Source organism: Labeo rohita, chromosome 12 (genome assembly GCF_022985175.1).
Source record: "Labeo rohita strain BAU-BD-2019 chromosome 12, IGBB_LRoh.1.0, whole genome shotgun sequence".
Classification (NCBI taxonomy): domain Eukaryota; kingdom Metazoa; phylum Chordata; class Actinopteri; order Cypriniformes; family Cyprinidae; genus Labeo; species Labeo rohita.
Window position 1 is genome coordinate 224039 of NC_066880.1, and position 15075 is coordinate 239113.

Sequence of the window (15075 nt, forward strand, 5' to 3'; positions counted from 1 at the left end):
CAACACATCTGTCATTTACCTCCCTCTCTCTGTGTCTTCCTGTAGGTTTGACTGTTTAAATTTCCTTAAATAAGGTCTGTTAAAGCAAACAGTCAGTTTTAGTATTAATATTAGTGTCATGAAATTCATAAGGACCACTTATCCAGTATGGCACTTTAAATGTTACGCACAATCCTGCTGTTTTATTTTGGTTTTAAGAATTACTTCGGTTTGTTCATTTCACTTAACAAAGAAAAAAAAAAGAAGTGAAACTGATAATTTGACACCTGTTAAGGTGAAAATTGAAAAATGTGCTTTCTGTATTTTCAGATAAATCTACACTAAATCAAAACTCTGTGTTTGGTGATTATGTATAAATATGTTCACATTAAGGGGAATGTGTTTAAACTCAGTCACAGCCATTCAGCACTGGCCTGTGTTGCCCACACACACACACACACGTCTGGTTTATTATCTTTGTGGGGACTCTCCATAGGTGCAATGGTTTGTATACTGTCCATACTGTATTTTCTATCCCCTACCCCTAAACCTAACCCTTACAGAAAACTTTCTGCATTTTTACTTTCTCAAAAAAATCTCATTCTGTATGATTTATAAGCTTTTGTACCCATGGGGACCACAAGCCGGTCCCCACAATGTCAAAAATTTCAGGTTTTACTATCCTTGTGGGGACATTTGGTCCCCACAATGTAGCAAAAACAAGTACACACACACACAAACGCATTCAAATGCCATTCAAATGTCTGAGACAGCAGTGAAAATATGGGATTAAATGTGTATCATTGATGGTGGGTCAAATTGAAGCTGAAGATGCTCTTAAGATCTCAGATAATGAGCATCAGGTTTAGTTCATTGTTAATGACAGTTAATGATATCACTTTAAAATGCATAAAAAGTAAATGTGTGTCAGATTTCTGAATACTAATGTATACATGCACATTATGGAACAAATTTTTCCAAGATTGAAATTTATGTATTAAGATTTTATATATTGTGAAAAGACTATATATTGGTGAATTTGTAAATGGTGTATTAGTGTACACATTAGTCAATATTAGTGTTTTTTTTTTAATAGGACAAATTACTAAGCAGTTAATTTAAGAATTTTCTATGTTCTATCCATAGTTTCTTGTGTCCATTACAGCCCAATGAGTCCGTTTAGAGCAGATAGTGTGGCTTTTTGTGTTCAAATGATCAGCTAGTAGCCAAAAACAGTAACACTGTATCCGTTTATATTTCATACATGTATTAATTGTGTTAATTTAGGTGTTCTTAAACTTTTGCCCTAAAGTAAAATTCAGATTGTGTTCATATTTCTATAATTTAACTGCATTTACATGTTCGCGGCTAACTGACGTCGGTTGATGGTCACGTGACATGCAAGTCAACAAATATGTAATATTTTTATTTATTTATTCCGATTGTTTGTTATTTTTGTACTGTTTATTTATTTGTTTATTTTTTGCTCTTTATAAAATTAATGAATAGCTTAGCAGCCCTATTTTTTTTAAAAAATCCCGCGCTAAATATTCCCGCTCTAAATGCTCTCAGTCGTTAGTGTGTGTGTCGCGGCTTGGTTTCTTGCAGCAGGTCTTCAGCTCCGCTGTGGAACTGGAAAACTTATGTCTGAAATGTAAGTTACTCGATATAAAGTTCTTTATTGTTCTGTTGTATAAAGACTGACGGTCATACTGATGTTGGTCCAATTACAACGTTCAGGAGAGCAACGCGACTGTGAGTCATACCGCTTTAACTAGAGAATCTGCTGATTCAGATAACTCAGTTCTGTCGTTTAATAGTCATGAACGTATTCGTTTACTTTAATTTACCTCAACCTTTTCTGAAATGTTCTGTTTTACGCATATAGAGTCGCGTTTGCTCTGGTGTCCTCGTGTGGGCGCTGCTCGATGCTGTAACGGTTTTAACGGTCTCCTGCTGCGTCAGCGCCGGTTGTCCGGCAGAGGGAGCGCTGCTGCTGTCGCACACTCACCGCACGCTCATCTGCATAGCCCCGCCCTCTGGGTATGTCAGCCGTCCAATGAGAGCGTGGCAGGAGACACCCGTTACACCCGCATCAGAGCCGCCGCTGCCGCCGCCTGAGAGCTTCATCTGTCCGGTGAGAAGCTCCGAACCCGCGCCGAACCATGACGGACGGCGAAGCCGAAGATGAGATCCAGTTCTTACGGACCGTGAGTACCGCGCTGGCCCGTGTCTGTCTCTGTCAGTGTGTGTGTGTGTGAGAGAGTGATGCGGTGCTGATGCAGTGGTGCTGATGCTGCGGGAGTCACCGGCATCCGTCCGGATCTCTGCGCTCGAACTGTTGAACGTGGGTGTGAGGAAACCGAGCGCGCGTTATGAGCGCTTATGAAGGCGAATGCAGTGCGTGTGTCAGCTGCAGTCTGATGAAGTCAGTGTTGAGCTCCACTGCAGACACTCTGTGTTTACTGTGATGTCATGCTGCATAAATGCTGCAGATTATTCAAATGAACCGGCTGATTGATTGATTCAGTACAGTATGCATTAATAGAGGCGTTATTGATCAGTGTGGGAATGTGCTGCATTAACACTCACTGAATCACAGATGATACAGCAAATACAGGACATCAGAAGAACTACAGGACCAATACAGCTGACTGAATGCGGTTTGTATTGATCATAGATGACAGGTGTTGAGCAGATGCGTTTCACAGAGTCGTGTGTAACCAAATACATCAAATACAAAGTTTAGGAATCTGTCATTGTTGTGATGATGGTGTTGGTCTAATGCGAATAACTGCACCATGTTGTTTGTGATCAATAATAATAACACAGTGAGGTCGTATCGCCTGTGGCTTCTTTGCATTCATGAGTGTCGTCAGTGCAGATGTTTGCAGCATCGGCGTGTTTGTGTGGACTTTGGTTCGTCTCGAACCTCATGCATCAGTTCTGGTCACCATTGATCCGTTGATTGTTGTTCCAGCAGCACAAAAACACCCAAATCGCCCTGATGAATAGATAGAAGCGCTTTCTTAGTGCAGCACTATAGCCTTCAGTAAACACAGCAGCAGAAAATCATTAGCAAGCATTACATGTTGAAAACGGCATTGATTCCCTCCTCCACCCTTACAGCTCAATGCAGTGCAGGTTAGATGGGACTCTGTGTGTGTGTGTGTGTGTGTGTGTGTGTATGTGTGAACACACTCAGATCACTGTAATGGCATGTGCTGGATATGACGATGCGTCTGAAGAGCTGCATCCCAGGAAACCTGCCAGCACATGTCTGGATCATATTCACCTCTGGAATAACGAACATAGAAAGAAAACCTGTTTTAGCATAATTTTTTGCATTGTGACAGTATTTTGCTGTCGTATTTCATATTTTACACATTGTAATTGCTTTTTTAATTTTTATTATTATTATTTTTATTTATGTTATTTAATTATTTATATTTCGTGGTAAATAATGCCATTGTTGTACTGCATTTAATATGTGCATATTTTTATAAAAAATCTACTGAATTTCTCCATGAGTCATTTGCATCATATATATGGTTTTAGATTTCTCTGAGAATCATTGAATCAATTTTGATGCAAAAATGACAAACTCGGAAATAAAGCACTGAAACTGACTATAGTAATGAGGGTGAAACAGAAACAAGTGTTTAATGTTACAATACAGACATTTTTACTGGTCCTAAAATATTTTCTTACAGTTACATTTCTGCATTTAGCAGATTGTATCTGAAGCGAGTTTCTGTAAGCATCATATAGTATTTTTGTTACGTTTGAGGTGAATCATGAACCGCACATGGCCGCATCTCATGCGAACGGTGTGCGACGCTGTGATGTAATCTTACAGACTGGAGTCTTGCAATGTAACCTGGGAAAGGGATTTTGTAACAGCAGCAAGAGCATCAAAATGCCTGCTTTCTCTCTTCTGTCTATCTCTCTCCACACAACATTAATATTTGATAAGATTCTCCTGTTACATAATCGAGAGAGAAGATAAATGAGCAGAGGAGTGCGGCGCTGTCTGTCTCTCTGTCTCTGTCTCTCTCTTCTCCTGTCGAGCTCAGAGTTTCTGTGTGACCTGAAAACAAACAGTCGTGTCATGAGCAGACGACCTCACCGTCCGCGGCCACGTGGAGTTGAGCCGCTCTGAATGGACGCCTGTCCAGCCGCTTCGGCCAATCGCAGATGTCGGCCTCTGTGCGTGGATTTAATATTGTTTCATGTCAGTAATTCGATTATCAAGTCAAGTCAGGTTTATTTATGCAGCAGTTTTCATGATCGCTTCAAAGCAGCTTTACTGATCGGATTACTGTATCATGATATGTATCTTTACTGTGATTAAATAAATGCAAATCAATTAGTTCTTAATATAAGATTTTATTCATTTTGCCTACATGTGTGTGTTTTTATCAGGGAGCTGCTAGAGCATTCTATAGTGAATCTATAGTGAATTCTGTAGTTAATTTTGTAGTGAACATTATTGTAAACTTAATAGTAAACTCTACAATGATTTTTGTAGTGAACATTATAGTGAACTCTGTAGTGAACTATAGTGAATTCCATAGTCAATTAAATAGTGAATACTGTAGTGAACTCTATAGTGAATTATATATAGAGTTCTAGTGATTTCTGTAGTGAACTCCTATAGCTTGTTTTTGGTTGTTTAAAGATTATGATTTTTGAAGCTGTTTTCGTAAATGCTTCCTTTGATTTTTTAAATTGACCCCAGTGAGAGTAATCTAATTAGCATATATGTAAATGTTACATTATGGCTAATTAACATATGTTCATTCCTCTGGTCGGCAGCATTAGTAATTCGCATCACTAACAAAAAGTTTTGTAGTATGAGTGTAATACCAATATGGTAATTATTAAGCGTTGTGGTATAACTATCACGGTCCCGTGGTGAATCTGCTGGTTAATGAAGCTCTGGTGAACAGTGTGTGATGTTAGAGTTAGATGTGATTCATAACATCACACTCCCAGTCATGCTGTGGTTCTAAATGTTATCTGAGCTGTAATTGGGCCGTAGGGTGAGTGCAGGTGATCACATGACCGACATTCAGCAGCAGCAGCACGACTGTGAGTGATTATTGATGTAATACGTCAGAACATTAAACCTGCTTTAGCGTCGGTCTCGAGCCATCAGATCAGAGGTTGTGTGTGTGTTTGCTCGTCCAGTGTGCAGTGGGGAGAGAGCTGTGAGTGTGTGTGTTTAATAGAGTCACTGCAGGTCTGTCTGATTTACTGTGTAATTAAGAGAGCGAAACACAGAGAAAGAGAGAGAGACAGAAAGAGTTTCTCGCTCTGGTGTCACTGTGATGTACTGCTGGTGTTTGAGCACAGCACAAGAGTGTGTGTGTGTGTGTGTGTGTTCACTGCTGCTGTGAGATCAGAATAAAACAAACAAATAACTGCTAAATAAAAGCAAATCAAAATAAAACAATTAAATATTCTATTTGAAAATAATAAAATTGAAATAAAAGCAACATACAACAAAATTTAAAAAAAGTGATATATTTGATGTTTACCTGCATCCTGGTCATGTGACCATTAGTTGTCAGTCAGTCAGTCATCTGACCGGACTCTAGTGTTAACTATTGGGTTGTTTGTACTGTTGTGCTGGTTAATTTGTCTGTGTTAACCAGCTGGACTGTAGCTCAGATCGGCTGCTAGTGTCATCGCTGGAGCAGCCAGCTAATCGGTTCCTTTGAGATTCAGTGAAGATCGTTCATGAGAGTCGCTGAATGTGTTCATCCTGTGAAGAGCTGAAGTGTGTGTGGATGTTCAGCGGCGCTGCATGCGTGCATCCTTTGTTCTCTGCAGTGGCGCGCTCGTTTGGCCAATAAGAGTCGACTGTTCAATTGGCTCTTGACTTTTATTAATGGCAGATGCTGCTGCTACACTGTGACTGATGAAATTAACATCCCCAGCTCATATGCAGCTGTGTGTGTGTGTGTGTGTGTGTGTGAGGTGTGAGTGGGATGGCAGGCATTATTGCATGGACTTTGTGTGTTATTGCATGGGCTTTGTGCTATAACAGGATGTGTTAAGAGATGCTGTGTAAACACACACACACACACACTCATGCAGCTGCAGTAACAAAAGCGAGCTTCAGATTTGCTGTTGCATTTCTAGGTGTGTGTGTGTGCGTGTGTGTGATGATATCAGCTCCCATCTGTCTCTTCCAGCAGTGAGGTGCTGTCCATGTGGAAGCATTGCATTCTGGGTGATCTCCGCCTGCATTCCGATCAGAGGGCCCAGACTGCCCCAAACACACATCCTGAGGGTTTCATTACAGACAGAGCTATGAAATATGAAATGTTTATTTTTTCAGCTGTTTTAATTTTTTGGGGTTCTGTGTTGTATGATTTAAAACAAATTTATGATCAGAAACAATGATAATCAAATGAATGCATAAAACATTAACAATATAATATTTAAAAATGTAATCAAATGAAATTTGAGTGCTTCCTTTCATTTTTTGGCAAAAAAGCACTGCACCACAGAGAATTACTGTTTAAATTAAAACATGGAAGAAATCCTGTGTGATATTCTTTAAAAATAATTTCATAAACTGTATTATTATGATTACTTTGAGAAGTGCATTCTTAGTGATAAGTCCAGTTAAACTTGGTTTTCTCATGTGAAATGGTGAGATGCTCGTCACAAACCATAATATTATTGTTGTTGTCAGGAAATATGCACTGTAATATCCCAGAAATCACTTTAAAATCTGGTTTTGAAACACGTTTGCTGTCGCAGGTGAGCTCCAGTGCCTACTCACCTGGACTGTGTGTGTGTGTGTGTGTGTGTGTGTGTATACGTGTGTGTGTTTATCTTTGAAGTGAACAAGCCTTTGACTGTGACCTTTCCGCTGTGAATGAACCAATGATATGAGCTGATATTCAGAGCGCTGCTCACACTGACCTTTTCAGACAGGAAGTGGAAAACAGGCACTCACACGACACTAAACAGTTGCTGTTTGATTGACATCTGTTGATCTTCGAGCACTTTTATTTGAGCGTTAAGGAAAAACTTAATGAATTATCATTTTATACCATTCGTGAAGGTTTCCTGCTCCAAACACACAGTCTGATGACTGTTTCCACCGTTTGGCCTGATGAAGTGTGTTTGCTCTCCGTGAAGAGAAGCGTGTAGTTCAGATGGACGTGTTCAGTATCGATGAAAATGACTCCGGTGGTTATTAATGAGCGGCCGTTGGCCGTTTGTCTTTCCCGCGGCGTGTTTGTTAAACGCTCCGTCCATCATCATTCACGCGGCTCAGACATAATAATGCGCGGTGACACCGTTAGTGGCCTCGTTTGTAAAGCCCTCCATCAGTCGACATCAGTGGCAGTTTCATCAGCTTTTAGCATGCAGACAGAACGTGTGTTGACCAATCACGTTTATTCCACAATCACACGTATGAGACGATCATCTAACACAGACCAGACTTAATGCTGATTGTCATTTACTATGAGTAAAGATGCACAAATACATTTTACACTATGGTTAGTTAGTGGATGATGTTGGTAGTTAAAGTTAAAAGCTTGTGAACTTCAGGAGAACTGACTCTGTTGAATGTTTCTGAAAGAAGTCTCTTCTGCTCATCAAGGCTGCATTTAGTTAATCAGAAATACAGTAAAAAAAAAAAAACTGTATCCTGAATATATTGTAAAATGTCATTTATTGCTGTGATCAAAGCTGGATTGTCAGTATCTTTACTCCAGTCTTCAGTGTGAAACATATTTTCTTATTAAGAAACACAAAAATATATTGGGCAGCCCAACTGTTTTCAGTATTGATAATATTTAGAAATGTTTCTTGAGCAGCAAATCAGCATATTAGAATTACTTCTGAAGGATCATGTGACACTGAAGACTGGACTGATGATGCTGAAGATTCAGCTCTGATTACAGCAATCAATTACGACTGAACAGATATTCACATTGAAAAGAGACGTTTAAAATTGTAATAACATTTTACAATATTGTTGTTTTTACTGTATTTTTGATCAAGCAAATGCAGCCATGGTGAGCAGAAGAGACTTTTAAAAAATTAAACAATTTGACCAGCAGTGCATATATAATTTATTTTTATATTTGTTAGAGATTTTTTGTTATATAACATCATAACATTCAATATTTTTTAAATCTCAATCTCTTATATATTCTTTTCATTTCTGATGTTGCTGCTGTAGCCTCTCTCTCTCTCTCTCTCTCTCTCTCTCTCTCTCTCTCTCTCTGCAGTGTGCTTATGTAATCTGATTGATCAGTGGGGAGTGTTCTAGTGCACCAAAAGAAGCGAGCAGAGGAGATTCTCTCCACTCCTGTTTGTTGAGTCACTCATCACTAGTACTATCATACTCATGCTCATACTCAGTGATTCCTCACATCAGGTGTGTTGTGAGGAGAGGGTGCTGCTACTGTCCTAAGTGATCAGATGCACCATTTCAGCTGAGATACATCTAGAGGCCGACATGATGGGTATAAAAATGACAAAACTATCTGAGCCAAGTGAAATAATGTCTCAGTCTGTCTCAGATGGTCTCAGTCTGCCCGTCTTCATGAGTTTAGTTTGATCTTTCTGAGCTCTTTATTTCAGAACTTTTGCTCTGTGTGCGTCAGTGATTTTTCCTGTGTCTTCACATTAAAAGCGGATTACTGGAGTCAAACCGGATTAGAGCAGCAGCTCAACTTTGACGGTAGTAATTGGTCTCTGTGAACGTTCCATGTCGCTCCTGGATTTCAGGATGAATTATTCCAGACCATCTGAGCATCGAGCTCTAATGCGGCAGCAGCTTTAACGGGACAGAGACTATGCGTGAGAGCTGACCTGCTTTCTTCTGTGTTCTTGAGTTCTTGTGGAAAGTAGCAGAACTTTGTGGTTGTTCTTCAGAGTTTGACCCCCAAATGTCACAGCAGCCTACATAAAGCCAGCGGACGGTGTGAGTAATGAGGTACGGTGTGACTTCACGCCGCACCGCTGCAGACACTATTTATAGTGAACCTACAGCCAAACTAGAGCTTCTGAAGCTTTCAACACACACACACACAGTCACCTCCACAAGTCCTGCTGCCCTGGACCTCAGTACAGTTTCCTTCATCTGAGGCTGGAATATGGTCATAAAAAATAGAATAAGGCCTGTTCACACCAATATTGATAACTATAACCGTAAGGTTTTAATAATCTTTCTAATTCAATGAAAATAGTGAAGTTTACACCACAGCTATAACTATAACAACACAGACGAGCAATATCATTGGAACCTCTTTCAGAATATTTTTTTTTTTCCATTGACAGCCAATCAGAATCTATTGAGAACTTGAGCATTTAAAGTGACACATGACAAAACTGCAGCGCTTATAATAAACAGAACGTTATCGTCTGCAGGTGTGGATCATATAGTTGTAGTTATTGTTATAGTGTGTTATTAGTGTGTTATTGTTATCCAGGGTATTTCAAGTCATTGTTATCACCACAGTAGTATAGTTATAGTTATTATTGTAGCTCTCACTATAGGTACTGTTATAGTTTTCACTATTTTGTGGTTAGAACTGTGGTCATAGTCATTGTTAGTTATTGAGTTGTCCAGTAGTTATCATTATAGTTCTTAGTTATTGTTATAGTTATAACATCAGAAGTGGAGCTTAGCTTAGGGAATAAATAAATGATAAATAATGACCCATTTACCACTGAAGTGAGATCAGGATGTGATTTGATTTCTTTCTTTTTGATGAAGCTGTGTTTCCAGAGAAAGACTCTGGCTGGATCTGCGTGGATGGTTGAACGTCGTCCACCCACACTGAGCAGCAGAAGATCATGCTCTCTTCTGCTGAGAGGAATCACATGTCTGAAATGACTCAGTCACGGATCTACTACTAGAGCTCTGCTTTCTTCTGCAGAGCTTCATATTAACTGCCTGACATGACCTGGAGAGGAAACGGAAACTAGTTTAGATTCAGTTTTTTTATGCTACCAGCCCATGATGATCACTGTGTCAGTAGGTGTCTGGATGGGTGGAGGAGCATTAAACTGTCATTGATTATGATGAGACATGCTGAGATGATCAGAGCTGATGTGATTATGAGCAGGATTCTTCCTCTGTGTGCCGCGTGTGTTTGCTGTCGTCGACTGGATGCCGAAACCAAACACAAGCTTCCCTTCAGCTGCAGCCATCATGACAGGACAATTGTGTGTGTGTGTTGTGTAATAGTGTAGTACTCCGCTCTCACTCCTACATGTGTTCATAGAGATTCAAGCACTTGAGTCCAAAAATACTCAATGAGCGTCAGGCGCTGCTCCTGAGAGATGCTCCACACAGCTGCTGCGCTCACCTGCTCATAGGAAGTACCGTGGTTTTACCGCACAGAGTTCCCACACGCTTTCTGCTCTTTTGTGCATTGCAGGACCTTTAAAAATAATTTTGTCGCACTCATAAAAAGTTCCTGACGGAGTATTGGAGTATGATCGTGGCTGTAGAGCATGATTTGATTCCCAGTGTTTGGACTGATCAGATGCGAGTGTCTGTGATTCTGCTGTCAGTCAGATGTGTAACTACAGACATTCATGCTGACCGTTGAATTGTCCGACTTAAAATTTAATTCATTTCTGTGACCTTTCCCAGGCTTGAAAATCACAGTTCTCCCTCATGTTTAAAACTCGCATTGAGTCAGTGTTAAGTCGCTTGAACAGATCAATGTTCTGAAAGCAGCACGGTGTTTGTGATTGCACGCACATCAATATTATGATCAGTCTGAATTCTGATTAGAGTTGAGTCATGTAAATCTGAATGGCCGATTCATTTTTGGAATCCCACTCCCGGAATAAGACAGGATTAATGGGAAATGCGAAATCTGTTGTGTGTTTAAGCACCTTATTCCAAAAAATCACTGAACAGAGATATATGCTGATGCTCAGACCGCTAGGAATGATGGGACGAACAGATGCTTAGCTGTAGGCTAGATAGAAAATAAACCGATGCATTTCTAGAGTGACAGCAACACAGATTTTTATTACTAGGATTATTAAAATAGTTGGTTAAAATTATTCAAACAAAAATAACATTGTTTTATTGCTTTATTTATTGATATTTATATAATACTATTTGTTTTTATATTAATTATTATCAGTAAGATTGCCTGACTCTTTTCAGTGTTGTCAGACATTTTGAAGGTGACCAGTGTTTGAGACTTTTTGTGAAAATGTTCATAAAAAGTTGGTGGATAAAATGATATAATCTGAGCAAGCATGTAAGCATAATCAATGACAGCATCTGGAAATAACAGCAGCAAAGGAAACATTTGTTTTATTTGTATGTTGATCATTTTGTGTTTTTTTTTGTTTTTTTGTTTTGAGTGTGGTGGCTGGTATCCAGGGTGTTGCTAGGCGGTTCCTAAGGTCCTCTGAGTGGTTGCTAACACATGATGTTCAGTTGTTAAGGCGCTGTGAGAGCACTAGTGACTAGCTGAGCTGTCTGTTGAGTTTAGGGTTCAGATGTGGTGACTCATGTGATCTAAAGCTGTTGTTCAGAGCAGCCGTGTTTGTGTGTGCTGAGACACTAATTTTCAAGTGTGAATGATGCGCTGTATTGGTGCAGTGGGGCACAAAGGGAACACACACACACACACTCATAATCAGTGTTCAGAACCTTTTAATTTTCAGTTTAATTCCTGAATTTGAATCAAGACATCAGGGTGTTATTTTATTAAATCTGAAAAGTAGAATCTCTAAAGTCAAAGTCTAAAAGTCTAAAATTGAATGGAGTTCATATAACTGCTGTCAGTTTAGTTTTTATTCTATATATTTCATGTTTCTGTATGAATTACCCATAAACCTATTCATGCACACAAAAAATAGAGTGTTTACCAACATTAGAGATGAATAAACATTTGCATTTCATCAATATATTTCACATTAGGTCTATATTTAATAATCAACCTTAATTTTATATGTTTTAATGGAAGAGGACTTTTTTCCCAAACTCAAGATATTATGTAGTCAGTACATTCAGATTTCAATCTTTTGAAACAATTCAGTAATTTCTGTTTATTTTGTTTGTTGATTTATTCATTTACATTAATGTTTCTCTAATATTGTAACATTTTGTGGTGTCATTTGGCAAAATGAAATCTGTTTGAATGGCTGTTAATTAGCGTGACAGTACTGAACTAAATTCCGGGAATAATCAGGGGATAAACAGTCATAATTAGTCCAAATGAATGATTGTTAAGATGATGTGGTGTTGGATTATTGACCCGTTACGTATAAATATGTGGATGTCATCATCTTGTGTGAGAACCACATGGTTTGCGGTGTTATCTGTGTAACTGTGTGTGTTTGTGATGATCACAGGATGTTTATATGGGTGTTTATTAGCTGCGTAGCTGTCTGTGAGAGATTACAGCAGGTTCAGATAATCTGGATTTGATCTGAGCTCTGTTACATGGATTATAGCAGCACTGCTCATCTGAACACAGCAGACTGAACACCTGATCACAGCAGCGCACTTACTGTGTGTGTTTGATAGACCGGGGTCACTGTGTGTGTGTGTATATTAGGGCTGGGTTTTAACACAAATTTCACATTTTGTATGATTTTTTTGACTCAAATTTGCGATTCAGTTTGTTAAATTATTTTGTAAGTATACTGTATCAGATACTGGCAAATTTTCTCAAGGAAATAAAATCAATCTCAAGTAATGCTGTAAAATATACACGAGAGTCCGTTGTTACAACAAACAAAGTAAAACAAGTAAAACAACGTCTCAAGTTTCAAAAGAAGATAGCATTTTGGCGCTGTTAGGTTTAAGGTTAACCCTCTTAACCCTAACCTAACAATTTATTCTTTTGAAACTTGAGACTTTGTTTTATTTCAAAAGGTTATTGTGATTTGTTGGATAGGAGAAATGCTACAACGTTCTGTTCATTAACTGAAAACTGGCTGGACTAATCAATTCTTGGGATTTAAGAATCAATATTGTTTTGGAAAAGTGAGAATGAATTTAAAATCAAGAAATCCTTTTTTTTTTTTTTTACCCAGCCCTAGTGTACATATACACTAACCATTCAAAAGTCTTTTTTTTAATTTTTTTTTTAATGTTTTTGAAACAAGTCTCTTCTGCTCACAAGGGCTGTATTTATTTAATCAAAAAATACAGTAAAAACAGTAACATTGTGAAATATTTTTGCAATTTAAAATAAATGTTTTCTATGTGAATATCAGTTAAAATGTAATTTATTTCTGTTGTCAAATCTGAATTTTCAGATTACTCCAGAAATCATTCTAATATGCTGATTTGCTGACATTTATGATTATTAGCAATGTTGAAAACAGTTGTGCTGCACAATATTTTTGTGGAAAGTGTGATGTTTTTTTATTTTTATTTTTCAGGATTCTTTGAATTTGTAATAATTGTTTGAAATGGAAATCTTCTGAAATAGAAATATTATACGTGTATTTAATGTCACTTCTGATCAATGTAGGGATGTGTGGAAGGTTTGAACGCTGGAGTGAATATGTATGTACTGTATATGTGTGTGTTTGTCCTCTCATTGTCCAGCAGACAGTGACACACCCATCACACTATCTGCAATGCAGTTCAGTCTCGTCTGCCAGATCTCTGTCTGTCTGTCTGTCTGTCTCTGGGTTTTAGACAGGTAACAGGACTGTCTGTGTTCAGTCTGTGTATCAGCAGTAGTCCACATGTGTCTCGTGTGCAGTGTTTATTGACATACTTCCATGTGCAAACAGTTTGTCAAAACAGTAGACAGCAATATCTAGAGAATGCAATGCAAGTTCAAGGATCATCTAAATTAGTAAGCAAACATAGAGCAAAAGGGCAAATTATTTTTATTTTGGTGTGTCTTGTTTTAATGTTGTGGATTAGTGAAGTGTTTCTATTGTGTCTTCAGCTGCTATGTGGACATTTTGATGGTCTCAGAAGATCAGGTGGGGGTTTGCAGCTAATTACACAGTAGAGAAGGGTCTAGAAATAAACCTTTTTTAATATTTATAATAGTCCATTAGTTTATAGTTGTGGATTAGTTTACTGTCTATGTGTCTTCACATTCAGTCATATCACATGTATGTATGTTGTGGACCACTGATTAATTTCATGTTGGATGTCCATTATTAAAAAAAAACATGAAATGAGCCCACCTGTCCATGTATACGTCAGGCTGTTCTTACGTGTTCAAGGTTATCAGCAGGATCTCCGGGAACACGTGATGGTCACGACCTGCACACGCGTCACATATGAGCTCCAGCTGTGGCTGGTGTGTTTAAACTCATGATGAGGCGGCCGACGTTACGCAGTGATCACACTGACATATGATAGAGAGTTCTGCTGACGTGTGTGTGCTTATTAGAGCGCTCTATCTAGTAGCATTTGTGAATGTGCATGTCGACCCAAACAGAGATCATGTGACAGGAGGTGTGTGTGTGTGTGTGTGTTGCTCTCTGCTGAGACTGTGAGGGAGGTAGTGTGTATGTGTGTGTGTGTTGCCATCTGTGCAGTTTGTTCCTCTTATGCGACATGCAGCTACACACACACACACACACACACACAGATACTGTAAATGCATATGAACTGCCTGTCTCATTTTCTGAAGCTCTTAAAGGGGCAGTATCTAAATTGACACTCATGTGCTATGCAAATACCCATCATGCCATGAAGCATCACAGGTGTGCAATCACTTGTTTTGTGTGTTATTTACAGGCATGTATCCCCTGTGTGTGAGTGTGTGTGTTAATGGTGATATTTCTCATCAGAATAGATTTGTTTCCTGTGTGCCGGCGTTTCTCCATCGCTCCACTGCTTAACTTGATTAAAGGCTTCGTTCACAGTTACAGCATTTATATCTGGAGGAGCCACTTAATAACACACACACACACACACACAGTATCAGCAGCAGCAGCAGATAAACATACACAAGAACACACACACATTGTGAGTGAGGTCTTCATTAATATTGTATGTGGCTCCATCTGCCTGTTGTCGTTTTGCAGAAAACAAATGCTAGTAGCCTCCAGCAGCATCAACACACACACACACACACACACACACACACATCTCTATTT

At 38.8% G+C, this 15075-nt stretch overlaps 1 protein-coding gene across 14 annotated transcripts in view; it reads left to right on the plus strand.

Annotated features, from left to right (window-relative positions):
* Positions 1-1867: 1867 nt before the first annotated feature.
* The window catches only part of ryr2a (ryanodine receptor 2a (cardiac)), a 91342-nt gene continuing 78134 nt past the window's right edge, over positions 1868-15075 (plus strand). For all 14 annotated transcript variants that reach the window (XM_051123784.1, XM_051123788.1, XM_051123785.1 and 11 more), the window contains exon 1: positions 1868-2189. In XM_051123784.1, coding sequence (XP_050979741.1) covers positions 2145-2189 — 45 coding nt within the window. In that variant the 5' untranslated portion in view covers positions 1868-2144. The remainder of the gene's footprint in view (positions 2190-15075) is intronic.